This window comes from Molossus molossus, unplaced genomic scaffold, assembly GCF_014108415.1.
Source record: "Molossus molossus isolate mMolMol1 unplaced genomic scaffold, mMolMol1.p scaffold_m16_p_11, whole genome shotgun sequence".
In the NCBI taxonomy this organism is placed as follows: Eukaryota; Metazoa; Chordata; class Mammalia; order Chiroptera; family Molossidae; genus Molossus; species Molossus molossus.
Window position 1 is genome coordinate 35,509,663 of NW_023425346.1, and position 12,493 is coordinate 35,522,155.

The following is a 12,493-nucleotide window of genomic DNA, read 5'->3' on the forward strand; positions in this document are numbered from 1 at the left end:
TGCATACTGTCAGAGTCAGAAATAATTTTACTTTCCGAAACCTGTAATTACCCAGTTTGAAACCGTCTGCACATTGGTCATATATAAAACAGTGTGTGTAGCATGCACAGAGGAAATTGACTACAGGAACCCTGAATTTATGCTATTTCATTGCATGATTATGTACATACATCTGCAGAATGGGGCCTCCACATATTTTTTTTTTATGTCTTTAGGTTCAAGACACTGCTTTGAAAGTTGCCTTTTTTCCTTCATCTTTACTCATTTTCTTTCTATCTTCTTTCATTTCTATAGAAGTTCCCTCTTACCTCTGTTCTCTCTATCTACAGAATATCCCAAGTGTGGAAGGAATAGGGAGCGTGGGGGAAAAGTAAAAGCTGGTTTTTTTCTCTCCAGTGTATAGCTTTTTGTTGTTGCTGAAATGAACTCATTTGATACCTGATACCATTTGACAACGTGGGTAAAGGTAGTCAGTCACCCGTGATGGATTTTAAATGTATTTCCTACATCACCTACGGGTTCCTGGGCCAGGTCGTCTTGTAGCGTAGGAAGAGGTTGGCTGCGTGAAATGAGACCTCTCAGAGGCCCGGCATGACACCCGCAGGCTGGCTTGTTAGGGACTGAGCAGCTGACTCCTGAATTTCAATTTGAAAGTTGCTTTTAAGGCACTTTTGCTCAAAGTCCTCAAGTGGGAGTGGGGGTACTGATAAGGGCATTGAACTGAAGTAAAAGAAGCCAATCACTATTCTGTTCCTGCATCAGAATATACGCATATTAGCACTGGGGTCAAGAGAATTGTAGGTCTGGCTGTTCTTGGCTATTTCCTGTCCTTTCCTTTCTTCCTCTCCTCTTTCTCTCTCTCCCTCCTTTTCTTGCTTTTATTTTATTAACTCTGAGTCATTTGCCCCCTATCCAGTTGGAGGCTCAACTTCCTTTCATTTTTTTCCAACTATAAGGGAACGTGTATTTAGATAGGATCAGAGGGGGAAGTGAGCCGTAGACGAAATGGGCTCAGGAAACAAGCCACAGAGGCAGAAGAAGGGCCTTTGGAGCTTAGGAGAGAGAAAGAGGCAAGGAAACAGCCTGGACCCCGTGGTGACTTTTCCTGTTAAAAAGATGACCCCCCCCCCCCCATACCCAGCTCTGGGGATTCCTGCTGTGCACACAACCCCAAGGGAGTTCCAGTGGTGCAGTCAGAGCCCATAGGCCAGGCCAACCGAGAGGCCCAGGGGTTTGAACTTCAGGAGCTGCTAGTCATCCAGTCCTCACTGTGACATTGAGCCTTTCTTTAGTCTCCTACCAGTTGTCAAAAGAAGAAAATTGTTTTACTGTTTCCAAGCTTCTATTTATCACTGCTTAACAATGTTCACTATCGCCTGAGACCTAGCTGTATAGGGAACAATTAAAACAAATCAAACGAGTCTCTAGAAGCAGATGCCACGAGACTGTGTGTGTATGTGGTGGGTTTGAAATGAAACGTCGGCCCTGCCCAGCGGCTGACCCTGGGAGTTTTGGTAAGCTCTTATGACAGAGCCGCGCTGTGAGGCCCAGGGGTGTGTGTTTGCTTGCCAGGGTTGCCACGCTGGGTCTCTTTAAAATGAAACGTTATCTGCTTACGCGTGGCTGTGCGAAGTGCACACATTTTGTGATAGTCTGCCTCCGAAGCAAGCTGTCTGTTTCCCCTGACCTTGCTGCCTGTTGGAACCACCTGCAGACATGAGCTGACATCCTGGAGATGACGGGACTGCAAGAAAAGTGAACTTGGAGGATAAAACAAAAACAAAGAAAGCATCCTCCAAAAAACAGGCATCCCGAGTCCTCCCGGGTTTTTTTCTTCCTTTAAGACAGAAACCTCAAGGGGCAGCTCATCCTTAAGGACACAGGGCAGGATTGCCCTTCTGTTGTTCCAGCAGCTTCCATAGTAGCTGCTGCGCCCGCAGCTGCTGGACCTCGTGGGCTTGGTGTGCGTGGAAGAAGGCAGCCATTTGGGGATGCCCTTGGCAGATGTACCGCGTTTCATGTCTGTGATAGAAGCAGGTGTTATTTGTTGGAGTTGCAAATCTAGTGAAGGCTTCATGGGGTCTCACACGTTTTCTGAAGGTGGACACCCTGGAGGAAACCTGTAAGGTGGGGTAACAGGTATTTATCCTCAGTACCTGAGGGTTCTGTTTGACCAGTCTACTTCATCTCTCGGAGTTATTACGTAAAATGAATAAACATGTTAAAAAACCAGTGAGCTGCATTCGAATTTACCATTCAAATGCAAGGTGGCACCTTTTTAAAAAATGGATTTTGGAAAAACATGGTATTTGTCACGTCTCAACTCTGAGGATGGTATGCGTGTCTGCAACTTCTTAAAGGTTTTAACATTCATGGAAAAAATTAAGCAAATCATCCCTATCGAATTTCCAGAAGCCCATAAACACGGGTCTCTCATTGGCCAGTTTAGCGGTTTCTGCAGCTTAGTGTGCCAAGAAAGAGCTGAACGCGGATTTGGACTCACGCCTGGATTTCAGTGGTTATGTCGTCATGTCCCCCGTCTGCCTCATTCCCCGTGCAGGCTTGGCTCCTGCAGCAAGCAGGCTGTGGGTCAGTTATGGTGGAAAAAGTACATTTGACAAGTCCCTTTGTAAAGGAAGTTTCTCGGGTTATCTCAAGTCTCTTAAGCAGTAAAATGTGAAGAAGGTCCACAATGCCTTCTGCCCCCTCTGCTTGCACACTGAAGTGTCGTGGTTTCTTCGTTGTGTCTAAAAGCTCCTACCTTGTGTGATGGGGTCTAGGCTCCTAACTGCAATTGTCCTTCAGGCCATGAATGTTTATGGTGGAAAAGCAGAAGTTTTCACTGTAGCCTTTCCTGGCAGAGCACGTGACGAATCTCCCCAATAATTTTTTTCCCCCCCAACAGATGGGTCAGAGAGTTTTTGAATGAAGAAAACAAAGGCTTGGATGTTCTGGTGGAGTACCTGTCGTTTGCACAGTACGCGGTAACGTAAGTAAAGCCTGGCTTGTTCCTTGGGAGTTTCGTGTGGTCGGTGGCCCTATGACACACTGCGCTGACGGGGGACCAGGAGCAGACATGGGGCTTCAGGAGACTGGTTTCCATTCAAGCAACTAAAAGCAAGTCACACGATTGTTGTTAGAGATGCTTCGAAGGCAGGAAAAAAACAGCGGAGTAAAAATTACCCTTGGAGGAGTCCTTACTTTAAAAAGAACCACTTTCTTTAGTGCTCAAGTTACATGTATCCATATGGTTGAATACTCTTGTGCTTATTGAAAGAGGTAGATGATCTGTTGTTGAGTGAATAAGGCAGGATACGGAAGAGTGACTCCCTTTTTATTTAAAACACTGCATGTGTACGTATACTTGTATGTGCTGGTAAACACAGAGGAAGTGAGAAACAGCAGGGTTTCCCCTTTTTTATGTGTACTTGTAGTGTTTGACTTGCCCTTCAGAAAGAGGAAGGGGAAAAAACTGGAGCAGAGCAGGAAAAAAATGAACTTATTTAACCCAGTTTTTGTTCATTCATAACGTTTTCCCATTTGCTTTACTTCTGGAAAGATTTGCAACAGGAACGAAAATTGTACATTTGGATGAGATCTTCTCTTCTCCACATCTCTTCCTTTAATCAAATAATGTTTCTGTGTCCACAGACTCTCACACAGCTTGAGGCAATAACCATTGTATTTTTTATTTGACTGGAGGACATTTTGGCTCAGGTGGTATTTTTTCCCCCTTCAATTCTTCTTTTATTTTTATAATTTTTTTTTTATCTTCACTCAAGGACACTTTTCCATTTTTTGTTCAGATAGAGTGGGAGGGAGAGAGAGGAAAACAGAGAGAGAGAAACATTGACGTGAAAGGGACACATCGAGTGGCTACCACCCACACGACCCAACCAGGGCTGGGGACAAACTGCAACCAAGGTACGTGCCCTTAGTGGGAACTGAACCCGGGTCTCTCTGGACCACAGGCCGATGCTCTAACCGCTGAGCCAAACCGTCCAGGGCCAATTCTTCTTTTAAGAAGCCATAACTGGTTTTGGATATTGCCTCACTCCAGTCAAGTCCTGAGACCTAACCAGATGCTATCTTATAATCCTCATCATTTCCTTGAGAATTTGTGAAGAGAAAGCTATAATTATTCCTCCCTTATAGATGCAGAAACCAAAGGATTAACTGAGACTTGCTTGATGAGTTTCAGTTTTGATAACTTTCGTATATTATATGGAATAGAGTAAGGGAAACCAAAAGACACGTTCTTATCTTCCTGAGAAAGTGTCCTCTGAAATATAATTTTACTTTTTGTAACATACTCTTCCAAAGGTTGTTTGTTATCTTCACCTTGTCAAAACTGCTAATCTCCCTTTACACTTCATATTATACGACACACCAATAATATTACCCTGTTGCATATTTTAAACTCTGGAGGATTATTTATGGAATTAAGGAAGGGCTAGGAAACGTCAGGAGTAATGAAAAGAATGGCATGCTATGTGTTATATATTTGCTGTAATTAACCCTTTTCCTACATCACAATAGAGCTCGCAAACCAGCTTTTCCAACCAGAAAAGGCAACGTCACGGTGAGAGAATTCTCGTCTGTGGCGTAAGATTAACCCCAAAAAAAGATCAGAACTCGGAGCTTTTGCTTCCCAGTCTTCTTTTATTGCATTTGCTTCACATTTTGTACTGATTCGTTTTGGTTTTATTTTGCATTCATCAGCTGAAAAATTATATATAGACACATAATTTATGTTGTTCCTTGAAACTAATGGGCTGGAAAATTTCTTGCTGTTCCTTGGCATGCGACAATTTCCTAGCCCACGGAACATGAAACGACGGCTCTTGCTCCGTCCCTAACGCACAGGCTGTCACTAAGGTAGTTCCTTTTCCTGCTGTGTGAGTTGGGGACCAGCCGAGAGGAACAGGGGAGCACTAAACCCTTACAGAGAGTGAGTGATCTTAAACGTTCCCTTGGCTTACCTACTCCAATAGCAATGATAGGCTTCTATTTTAGTCCTCAAGGATCTATTTGATTACTCAGTTTCCACCTCTTTTCTGTTCAGCACCATTTCCTAAAGCATGACAACATTGTCAGACCAAGGACATTCTGTGCACCAGTCTGTGACATCTGGGTTAGTATTTAATAGATGGAGAGCATCACCCAGTTTACAGATGACTCTTCTAACTAAATATTTTATTTTGGCAATCATACATTTTATAAAATGTCATACTTTTTCCTGAAAAAGTCATAGTCTTTATTTTCAATATGTATTGTAGCTGTTTCTTCTGTGATTGCTTCCAAAATCTTCCAGATGATATTAATTATAGCTGCCTTCTGTTTATTCTCTATCTGATCAGGTGTTGCTTGGTGGAACTATGGGTAGAAACAACTGATAAAATATTTTTTGCGGGGGAAAGCAGAGCTTCTGACTTTGGGAGGGGAAAATGCATAGCACACGAAGGCCTGTCTGTTTAAAAATGCTGTCCCTAAAATTTTACAAGAATGAGCGACTTAACTTGCCATTTATTCTAACATGGTTAACATGAGTAATAACCTCAAAAAATGTCAGAGAAACAACAGTCCTACTTTAAAGAGCACCACATTGGGAAGCTATTCCAAAATCAAAGCACATTCATAAGTTTGCGAGTAATGCATCACATATGGTTGGAAAACACACTTGCCAACACACTAGGAGAAAATGCTCAGTGAAAATTGATGGGTAGGAATAAATTAGTATGAGCCTAACATATTGACATGTTAAAGCAAAATGAAGACATCTGTAAGAGTGCTTCCTCCCCCACCTTCCATCTTAGCAATGTTGGCAATCGGTAAGGTAGCGAATTGTATAGTAAAATAAAATAATATATCACTATTTAATTTTTGCTGTTGTTCGGCTACTTTGCCTGGCCCGGTATTTGTCATTCTGTGTATATTCAAAGCTACCACTGAGTCCATGGACGTTCTTTGGTATTTCCCTTTTTTAGTTTTTTTTGTTGTTGTTCGCAAAGACGTCCCACATTAAGGTGCAGACATATAAAAGGGAGGAACACGTTTGCATACCCACGTGTTTGTGTGAAGGCGAGTCTCTAAGTCTTCGTGGCATTTCTCTTTTGTTTTAGTTTTGACTTTGAAAATGTGGAAAACACTGTGGAGAGCTCGGTGGACAAATCAAAGCCCTGGAGCAGGTCCATCGAGGACCTGCACAGAGGGAGCAACCTGCCCTCCCCCGTGGGCAACAGCGTGTCCTGCTCGGGAAGACATTCTGCACTGCGGTGAGTTTCTTTAATCAGGAGGGAGGCAAGGTTGGTAGGATACACGGGGACAGCAGGGACCCCGCTTCTGTGATGACACTGGCCACAGAGCACTTCCATTTCCAGGGTTTTCAAAGGCAAGTTTCTTCAGGAGTTCATGGGATCATCACTGGGGCCACACTCTGTAGCATTAAGTAGCTCCCAGGAAACACTATTCCTTCACTCAGCACAGAGAAAATTCTGCTGCCAAGTGATCCAACAACAGAGGAGTCTCCGTGGGCAGATACATTTCCGGAACCAGGGAGATGCTGACTTTGTGGTTTAGGCTCTGTTTTCTGGGTAGAGGCAGCACACTGAGATTTGAGAATCTCAAGAATGCCTTGCTGCTACCTGTACCCTGCTTCCCCTGTCCCTTCCTCCAGTGGTAGGTAGCTCAGGTGTGTGTTCTGTGGGATGTTACCGTGATTATTTTTAGTAATGAGATGTCTTTAAGCATGTTTCTTTGGTTAGCTGTGCTCAACTGTCAATCTTCTATTTCCTTCCGAGGCGTCCTTCTCTGGTCTCCCCTGGCTGGAATACCACCCTGTTAAGGGAAGGTGGGTGCTGACCCCCTGTACCACTAATGGGTATAATATCGCGAAGTTGTTCATTCACTCATCCCTGCAGTTATTCATTCACTGAAAAATATCTCTCAGCTTCTATAATTTGTCAGGCACTATACTTAGAGTTCATGTACATGGGGTGTAAATCAAAACTGTCGACGGAGATCACCTAGAGCCAGTTGAGAAAGGAGTTTAATAAAAATGTTTGTTAATAAGCCCCTTGTTCCCAAATGTTGCTCACACTTTGTAGCTTGAAAAGTTTACCTCACTTATTTCAGGCTTGGCCTGGCAGGTGGACTTGGTTCCTGTCCGTGTTGAAGGCCACCAGGGTGCTAGGTCTTTGCAGTCGAATCCACTGCAGTGGTCAGGCTGCAGTCAGTGAACGTGTGCGTCTGGTAGCCTTTTCATTACCGCTTGTCCCTTTGACTTGGGTTTTGGTCATGGGAAGTTCAAGACTCTGTAATGAAATTCAGTTCTGCTGAAGGATTTGACATTTGAATATGATGCTTCCAGTCAGCCTTTTGGGCTTTTTGGTTTTGTTTTGTTTTGAAATGCCAAAAAATATTAATGGGGTTAGAATGGTTCCATAATAATGAAGAGCAGTGTTTCAATTCATCTCATGCTATGTGCAATAGGCCAAGCGCTACATAACCTACTCGTCTGCATCAACTTTACATGTGGACAGGGGTGTGTGGGCCGAGTTAGGAGTTGAAGACAGGCCAGTGGTGCCAGAAGAATTCCCTAATCACCTTGGTGTTGGAGTGGAAATTCTTCCCATTAGTATAGTTATAATTATATGAAAGGGATCTAATTGACAAAGTAGATTTTAATTTGCTTTTCCATCATTTCTTACTTAGAAAGGATCATTTATTGGCTCGCTGTCACCTTAACAAGGATTCATTTATTTAAAATTATTCATTATGCCTGTTTTTGAATTATTAAAGACTGTTCGTTGAGAGCACATTGTTTTTGGTAGAGTGGGAGAGTCAGGAGAATGTGGAAAGCATCCCAGGTCCAAGGAGAGTTGTAATCCTGGACCCTGAAAGGCATGGTACAGAGATATTAGTTCTGATTTACTTCACATTGGCTCCAGGTAGGTCCTGCTAGAATTCATTTTACACTGGAGCAATAGACCAACAGTTTAGAAAGATGGACATGATGGAAATGCTTTTCTGAGAAACTCAGCAACTCTGGTATTTTTGGTTGGCAGCTGTGCTTGAAGATGACCAACTAAGAAACCAACATTACATTCTTCTGTTTTGTGTTTGAACAGTTTCAAGCTCAGGGGCAGGACATTGGAATTTCCTTTTTACTTTCTAGTCACTCAAGAAAATCAATATGGCAGAAACTTTCATGCCACTTGTTGACCTGAGACTTCGGTTTTTGTTTTTAAACAATGTGTATAAATGATATTCCCACTCTTGTGGCTCCTGGATTTGTGCCTGGATTCTAATTCTGTGCTTGGTCATTAGATAGATAGCATCTGTGACATAAAAACAGCAATCAGAAGTACAGGCATATGGTGCATGTTGCTTTTCATATACCCAAAGATCGTTTACTTTTTCTTTCTCTTCCTCCTCCTTCCTCTCTCCCCTTTCTTTCTCTGCCCCCCACACTTCCTTCACCTTTTGGCTTTCTTTTAGTTTCCTTCTTTTTCATTCCGCCATCTCATTTCTGATCGTCTCCTCCTCCTCTACGTTGCCCTTTCGGTTCCCACGGTCTCCCCTTCTTCCGGTTCCATTCACCTCTCACACCACCGCCAGACTGGTTTCTCTGCCTGAGTATCTTCAGTTCAAACACCACCAGAGTTGCTTCTCTTCCTGTTTCCTCTGGAGCAGCTTCAGTTTACATGCTGACGATGAGGCTTCCAGCCAGAAAATCTCGTAAGTCGAGGGTGAAAACGACACCCGAGAGAACTGGCAGTGCATGGTGGCCAGGGATGGCCACGGCTCTCCATGTTATAATATGATAACTCGGGGCTTAGTGTCCTCACCTGCACCCGCTGCCTCTTAAACTTGGAGACCCTCTGTTATCATATTATGATTTCTCATTTTAAGAAAACTTTAAGGTATATTGCATTTTTATTCATATTACAGGGTTTTATTTTTGGAAAGGATATTAATCATGTTCTATAGAGAGGGTTTATTCTGGTAGCAGTGTTGGATTAGAGTATGTCTTCTATATCCAAAGCAGAATGTAGTCCCCTTACCCCTGTCTCCAGATCATAATGTAGACTGAGTAATCTTATCCTCTGTCACTTGGTAGAAGACATGAAATTGTAAGAAATTTAAACCACTTTATAAATGGGACTTGATTAAAGGAAAAAGGAAAAACGTTCTGTTTTTAAACAAAATTCTAATGTGGATGCATGCTCTCCTCTTTATATTCAGACTTTATTTTTTTAACTCTTTATTTTTTATTTTTATTTTTTATCCTCACCCAAGGACATTTTTACATTTATTTTCAGATAGAGTGGGAGGGAGAAAGGGGAGAAGAGAGAGAGAGAGAGAAATATTGGTGCAAGAGAGACACACTGAGTGGTTGCCACCCGCATGACCCCAACCGGGGCCAGGGACAAACCACAACCGAGGTACGTGCCCTTAGTGGAACCGAACCTGGGACTCCGGTCCGCTGGCTGACACTCTAACCGCTGATCCAAACCGGCCACGGCATATTTTTTTAACTCTTTAAAATGGATTCTTATGTACTTTATGACGATATTCACTTTGAATTCTAACTATTAGATTCTGTATTATCATAAATCTGTCGGCTTGGCCAGTGGTAAAAGTGCAGATATTGATGCAGTAGGAACCTGGGTTGTGTTGTTACGTAAACTTAGAGCCCGGTGTCCCTTCACTCAGGACCGATCCCTGTTAATGTGACCTGGGATCTAGCTAAACTAAATGGTGTCGTATATGTGGACGCTGGAATTTTGAAGACAAAGGTTACGTTACTTAAGGTGCAAGAGAGATTTCTAATTTTGAAGACTGTCATGGTTAATGCCACAGGACCTAAATAAGCAGGGACAAAGACAAGAAATAAATGTTTTGAGTTTTTAAAGACAGAGGTGGAACACAAAGAGCCTGGAGGAAGGGCTCAGGTTTAAACTGGGACTTTGGATGATGGCCAGACTGGATCCTCAGGGCAAGCAAAGGCTGTTCCAGGTGGAAGTAAAGCGAAGGAGGATGAAATGAGCAAAATCTTAGGTCAAAGATTAGGCATGCTTGGGAAAGAGGGAAGAACCTATCCTTTCTGGGACAGAAGCTTTGTCATGGGGATGGAGGGTTGTCTAATGGAGAGGTTGGGCCATAGACTGGCAAAGCTGGGAAGACCTTAGAGGTCACCCCAATTGACCTTTCCCACTGTGGTACAGAGACCTAGATCCACATTGCCTTTAAGGTATTAACTCCTATTAATATTTTAGAGTTCAGATTTAGATCCTTGGTTATACATTTTAATACAGTAATCTCATTCCTGGCAACATTTTATAGAGAAGTAATTTTTTAAAAGTATTTAAAACTGGCCACGAGGATAAAGATAGCATTGTTACGGTTTTTATGGGGTGGGGGGCTTTTATCGAGTGTCCACTGTGTGCCAGGCACTGTTCTAGCATCTTCTGTGACTTACTGTTCACAGGGTGGGATCTTTGTACGCTATTCTGCCTGCTTATTTATAGGATGATATACTGTTTTTATATCAAGGTGACTCTTGTCCTTCGCAGGAGGGGCTTTTGTTCCTTCCGAGAAAATGTGCCTTTTTCTACTTCACACACAAGTGTCAACTGAGCTAGTGGAGACCCTGGTCAATATGCTGTACTATTTTATAGCTATTAGCAAATAATGTCATATAGAAATGTGAAAAAAGTGTTTTCTAAACAAATCACAAGATTAAGACAAAAAGTTCTGTATTATTTTCACCTATTTGCAAGTGGGAAGCCATTGAAAGGAAAGTTTATGAAATGAAAACAGTGACTATTTTTATCGACAGGGAGCATATAAATGAACTTTTTTTTTTCCCTCAAATTTTTGTCTCTATGATGTGTTAGAACTGACATAAAATACAGTTGCCATGTACCCATAAGTCGGGCAGGGAAAGACCACATAGCAAAGAACCCTGAGTTGTGGCGTTCGGCTTCCATCCTCCAGGCAGTGGAATGGGAACTCACCCCAGGGGGATGGTCTCAGGCGTAGGATCTGGTGAATGCACTGGAAGTTGATTGGAGGAAACAAATGCGGAGGCAGCTGGCGCTTGGACCTACACACAAAGTACCTGAAAGAATGTAGAGCAGAGGCCAAATATGAAAACATTTCACAATGGACTTGGTGGTCAAAGAGGTTAAAAAAAAAAAAAGTTTTGTCTATGATTGATCAGACGAGGAATAGAACCATTAGTGGAAACAGAAACGTCGTAATCTGGAAGGGATCTTGAATGTCATTTACTTGGACTTTCTTTTTTGTTGATAAGGCACCTGGGACCTAGCTCTAAGACCTTGTTCTTCAAGGAGTTGCCTAGGTCCTGTGAACCTCTTTCCATGTATGGGCTCATGGCTCCTATAGTTTTTTGGCCTTTATTGCAATCAGTACTTCTGTTCATTGCCGTTTTCCTGATCTCTGTAACAGGGATTTTATCTAAAGGTAAGGGAATAACAGCTCTGTCCCAGTTAGCTTATAAAGTAAGGGGTAGTCTAGAAGAGTTGAACTCTTTCAGGCTCTTCTGAGTTCTTTTATTTCAATAAGTAGCATTTACCTTCAATTTTAATTGTTGGGGGTGGGGGAAATCATCTAACCTATTAACTTAAACCATTATAGTATCACATGAATTCCATAGTTAGAAGCTGAAGCACTTCATATCTTGATTCATAACATGGAGCTTTTGTGTATTTTCCAGTTTATATGAATTAGGAATGTAATATCTGAAGTGCTCATCATTCCCTTTCTCTTTCCACTTTTCCCAAATTGAACAAAATCAACTCAGATCTTTTGTAGTCTTTATTATTGAGAGTTGTCATCTGTATTTTATTCTACAAGTATTTCTTCTCCTTAACTCCATTTATTTAAAATATTCCCTATAGGAAGATATTGAAGAATCTCATCATTTTCTATAGATGCCAACTTAATGGGGGAAAAACTACAAAGAAAACTATATTTAAAAAATTATTCTCATTAGGTGAGATGGTAGATGTTGATAAGATTTTTATTAACACTTAATTTAGAAAGGCAGAAAATACTGTTAAGGAGTGGAAGGAAAAGGAATGACGAAGAGAAAGTCATTATAGGAAACACTCAAGTTTTATTTCTTAGGGAGGAAAAATGTTGAAGATACTCCTTAACCTGATGAAAATCTGAGGTTGCAGAAAATGAAATAATCGTCTATAGAATAAAGATTTTCTAAATTTGCAGAGTTTACAAAAATCTGTAATTACAGACTTTCCACTTTACTTCTCGGCACATTGTAAGCATAAACAACTGAAAGCATTGGATTATTATATTTCTGATTTTTATATTTCTTTATTTATTTGAAGTTGCAAAAAAAGAGCATACGTGGATTAAGAATGTACCTTCCAAGTTTTCAGCTTCAAGTTTAATGGCTCTGCTAATAAAAATGGTGATAACCTTAATTAAATATAGCTTATGGGTG

At 41.7% G+C, this 12,493-nt stretch overlaps 1 protein-coding gene across 4 annotated transcripts in view; it reads left to right on the forward strand.

Annotated features, from left to right (window-relative positions):
• The window catches only part of FMNL2 (formin like 2), a 315,926-nt gene that overhangs the window by 226,484 nt on the left and 76,949 nt on the right, over nucleotides 1-12,493 (forward strand). For all 4 annotated transcript variants that reach the window (XM_036254610.1, XM_036254613.1, XM_036254611.1 and 1 more), the window contains exons 5-6: nucleotides 2,906-2,989; nucleotides 6,123-6,275. In XM_036254610.1, the coding sequence (XP_036110503.1) occupies nucleotides 2,906-2,989; nucleotides 6,123-6,275 (237 nt within the window). The remainder of the gene's footprint in view (nucleotides 1-2,905; nucleotides 2,990-6,122; nucleotides 6,276-12,493) is intronic.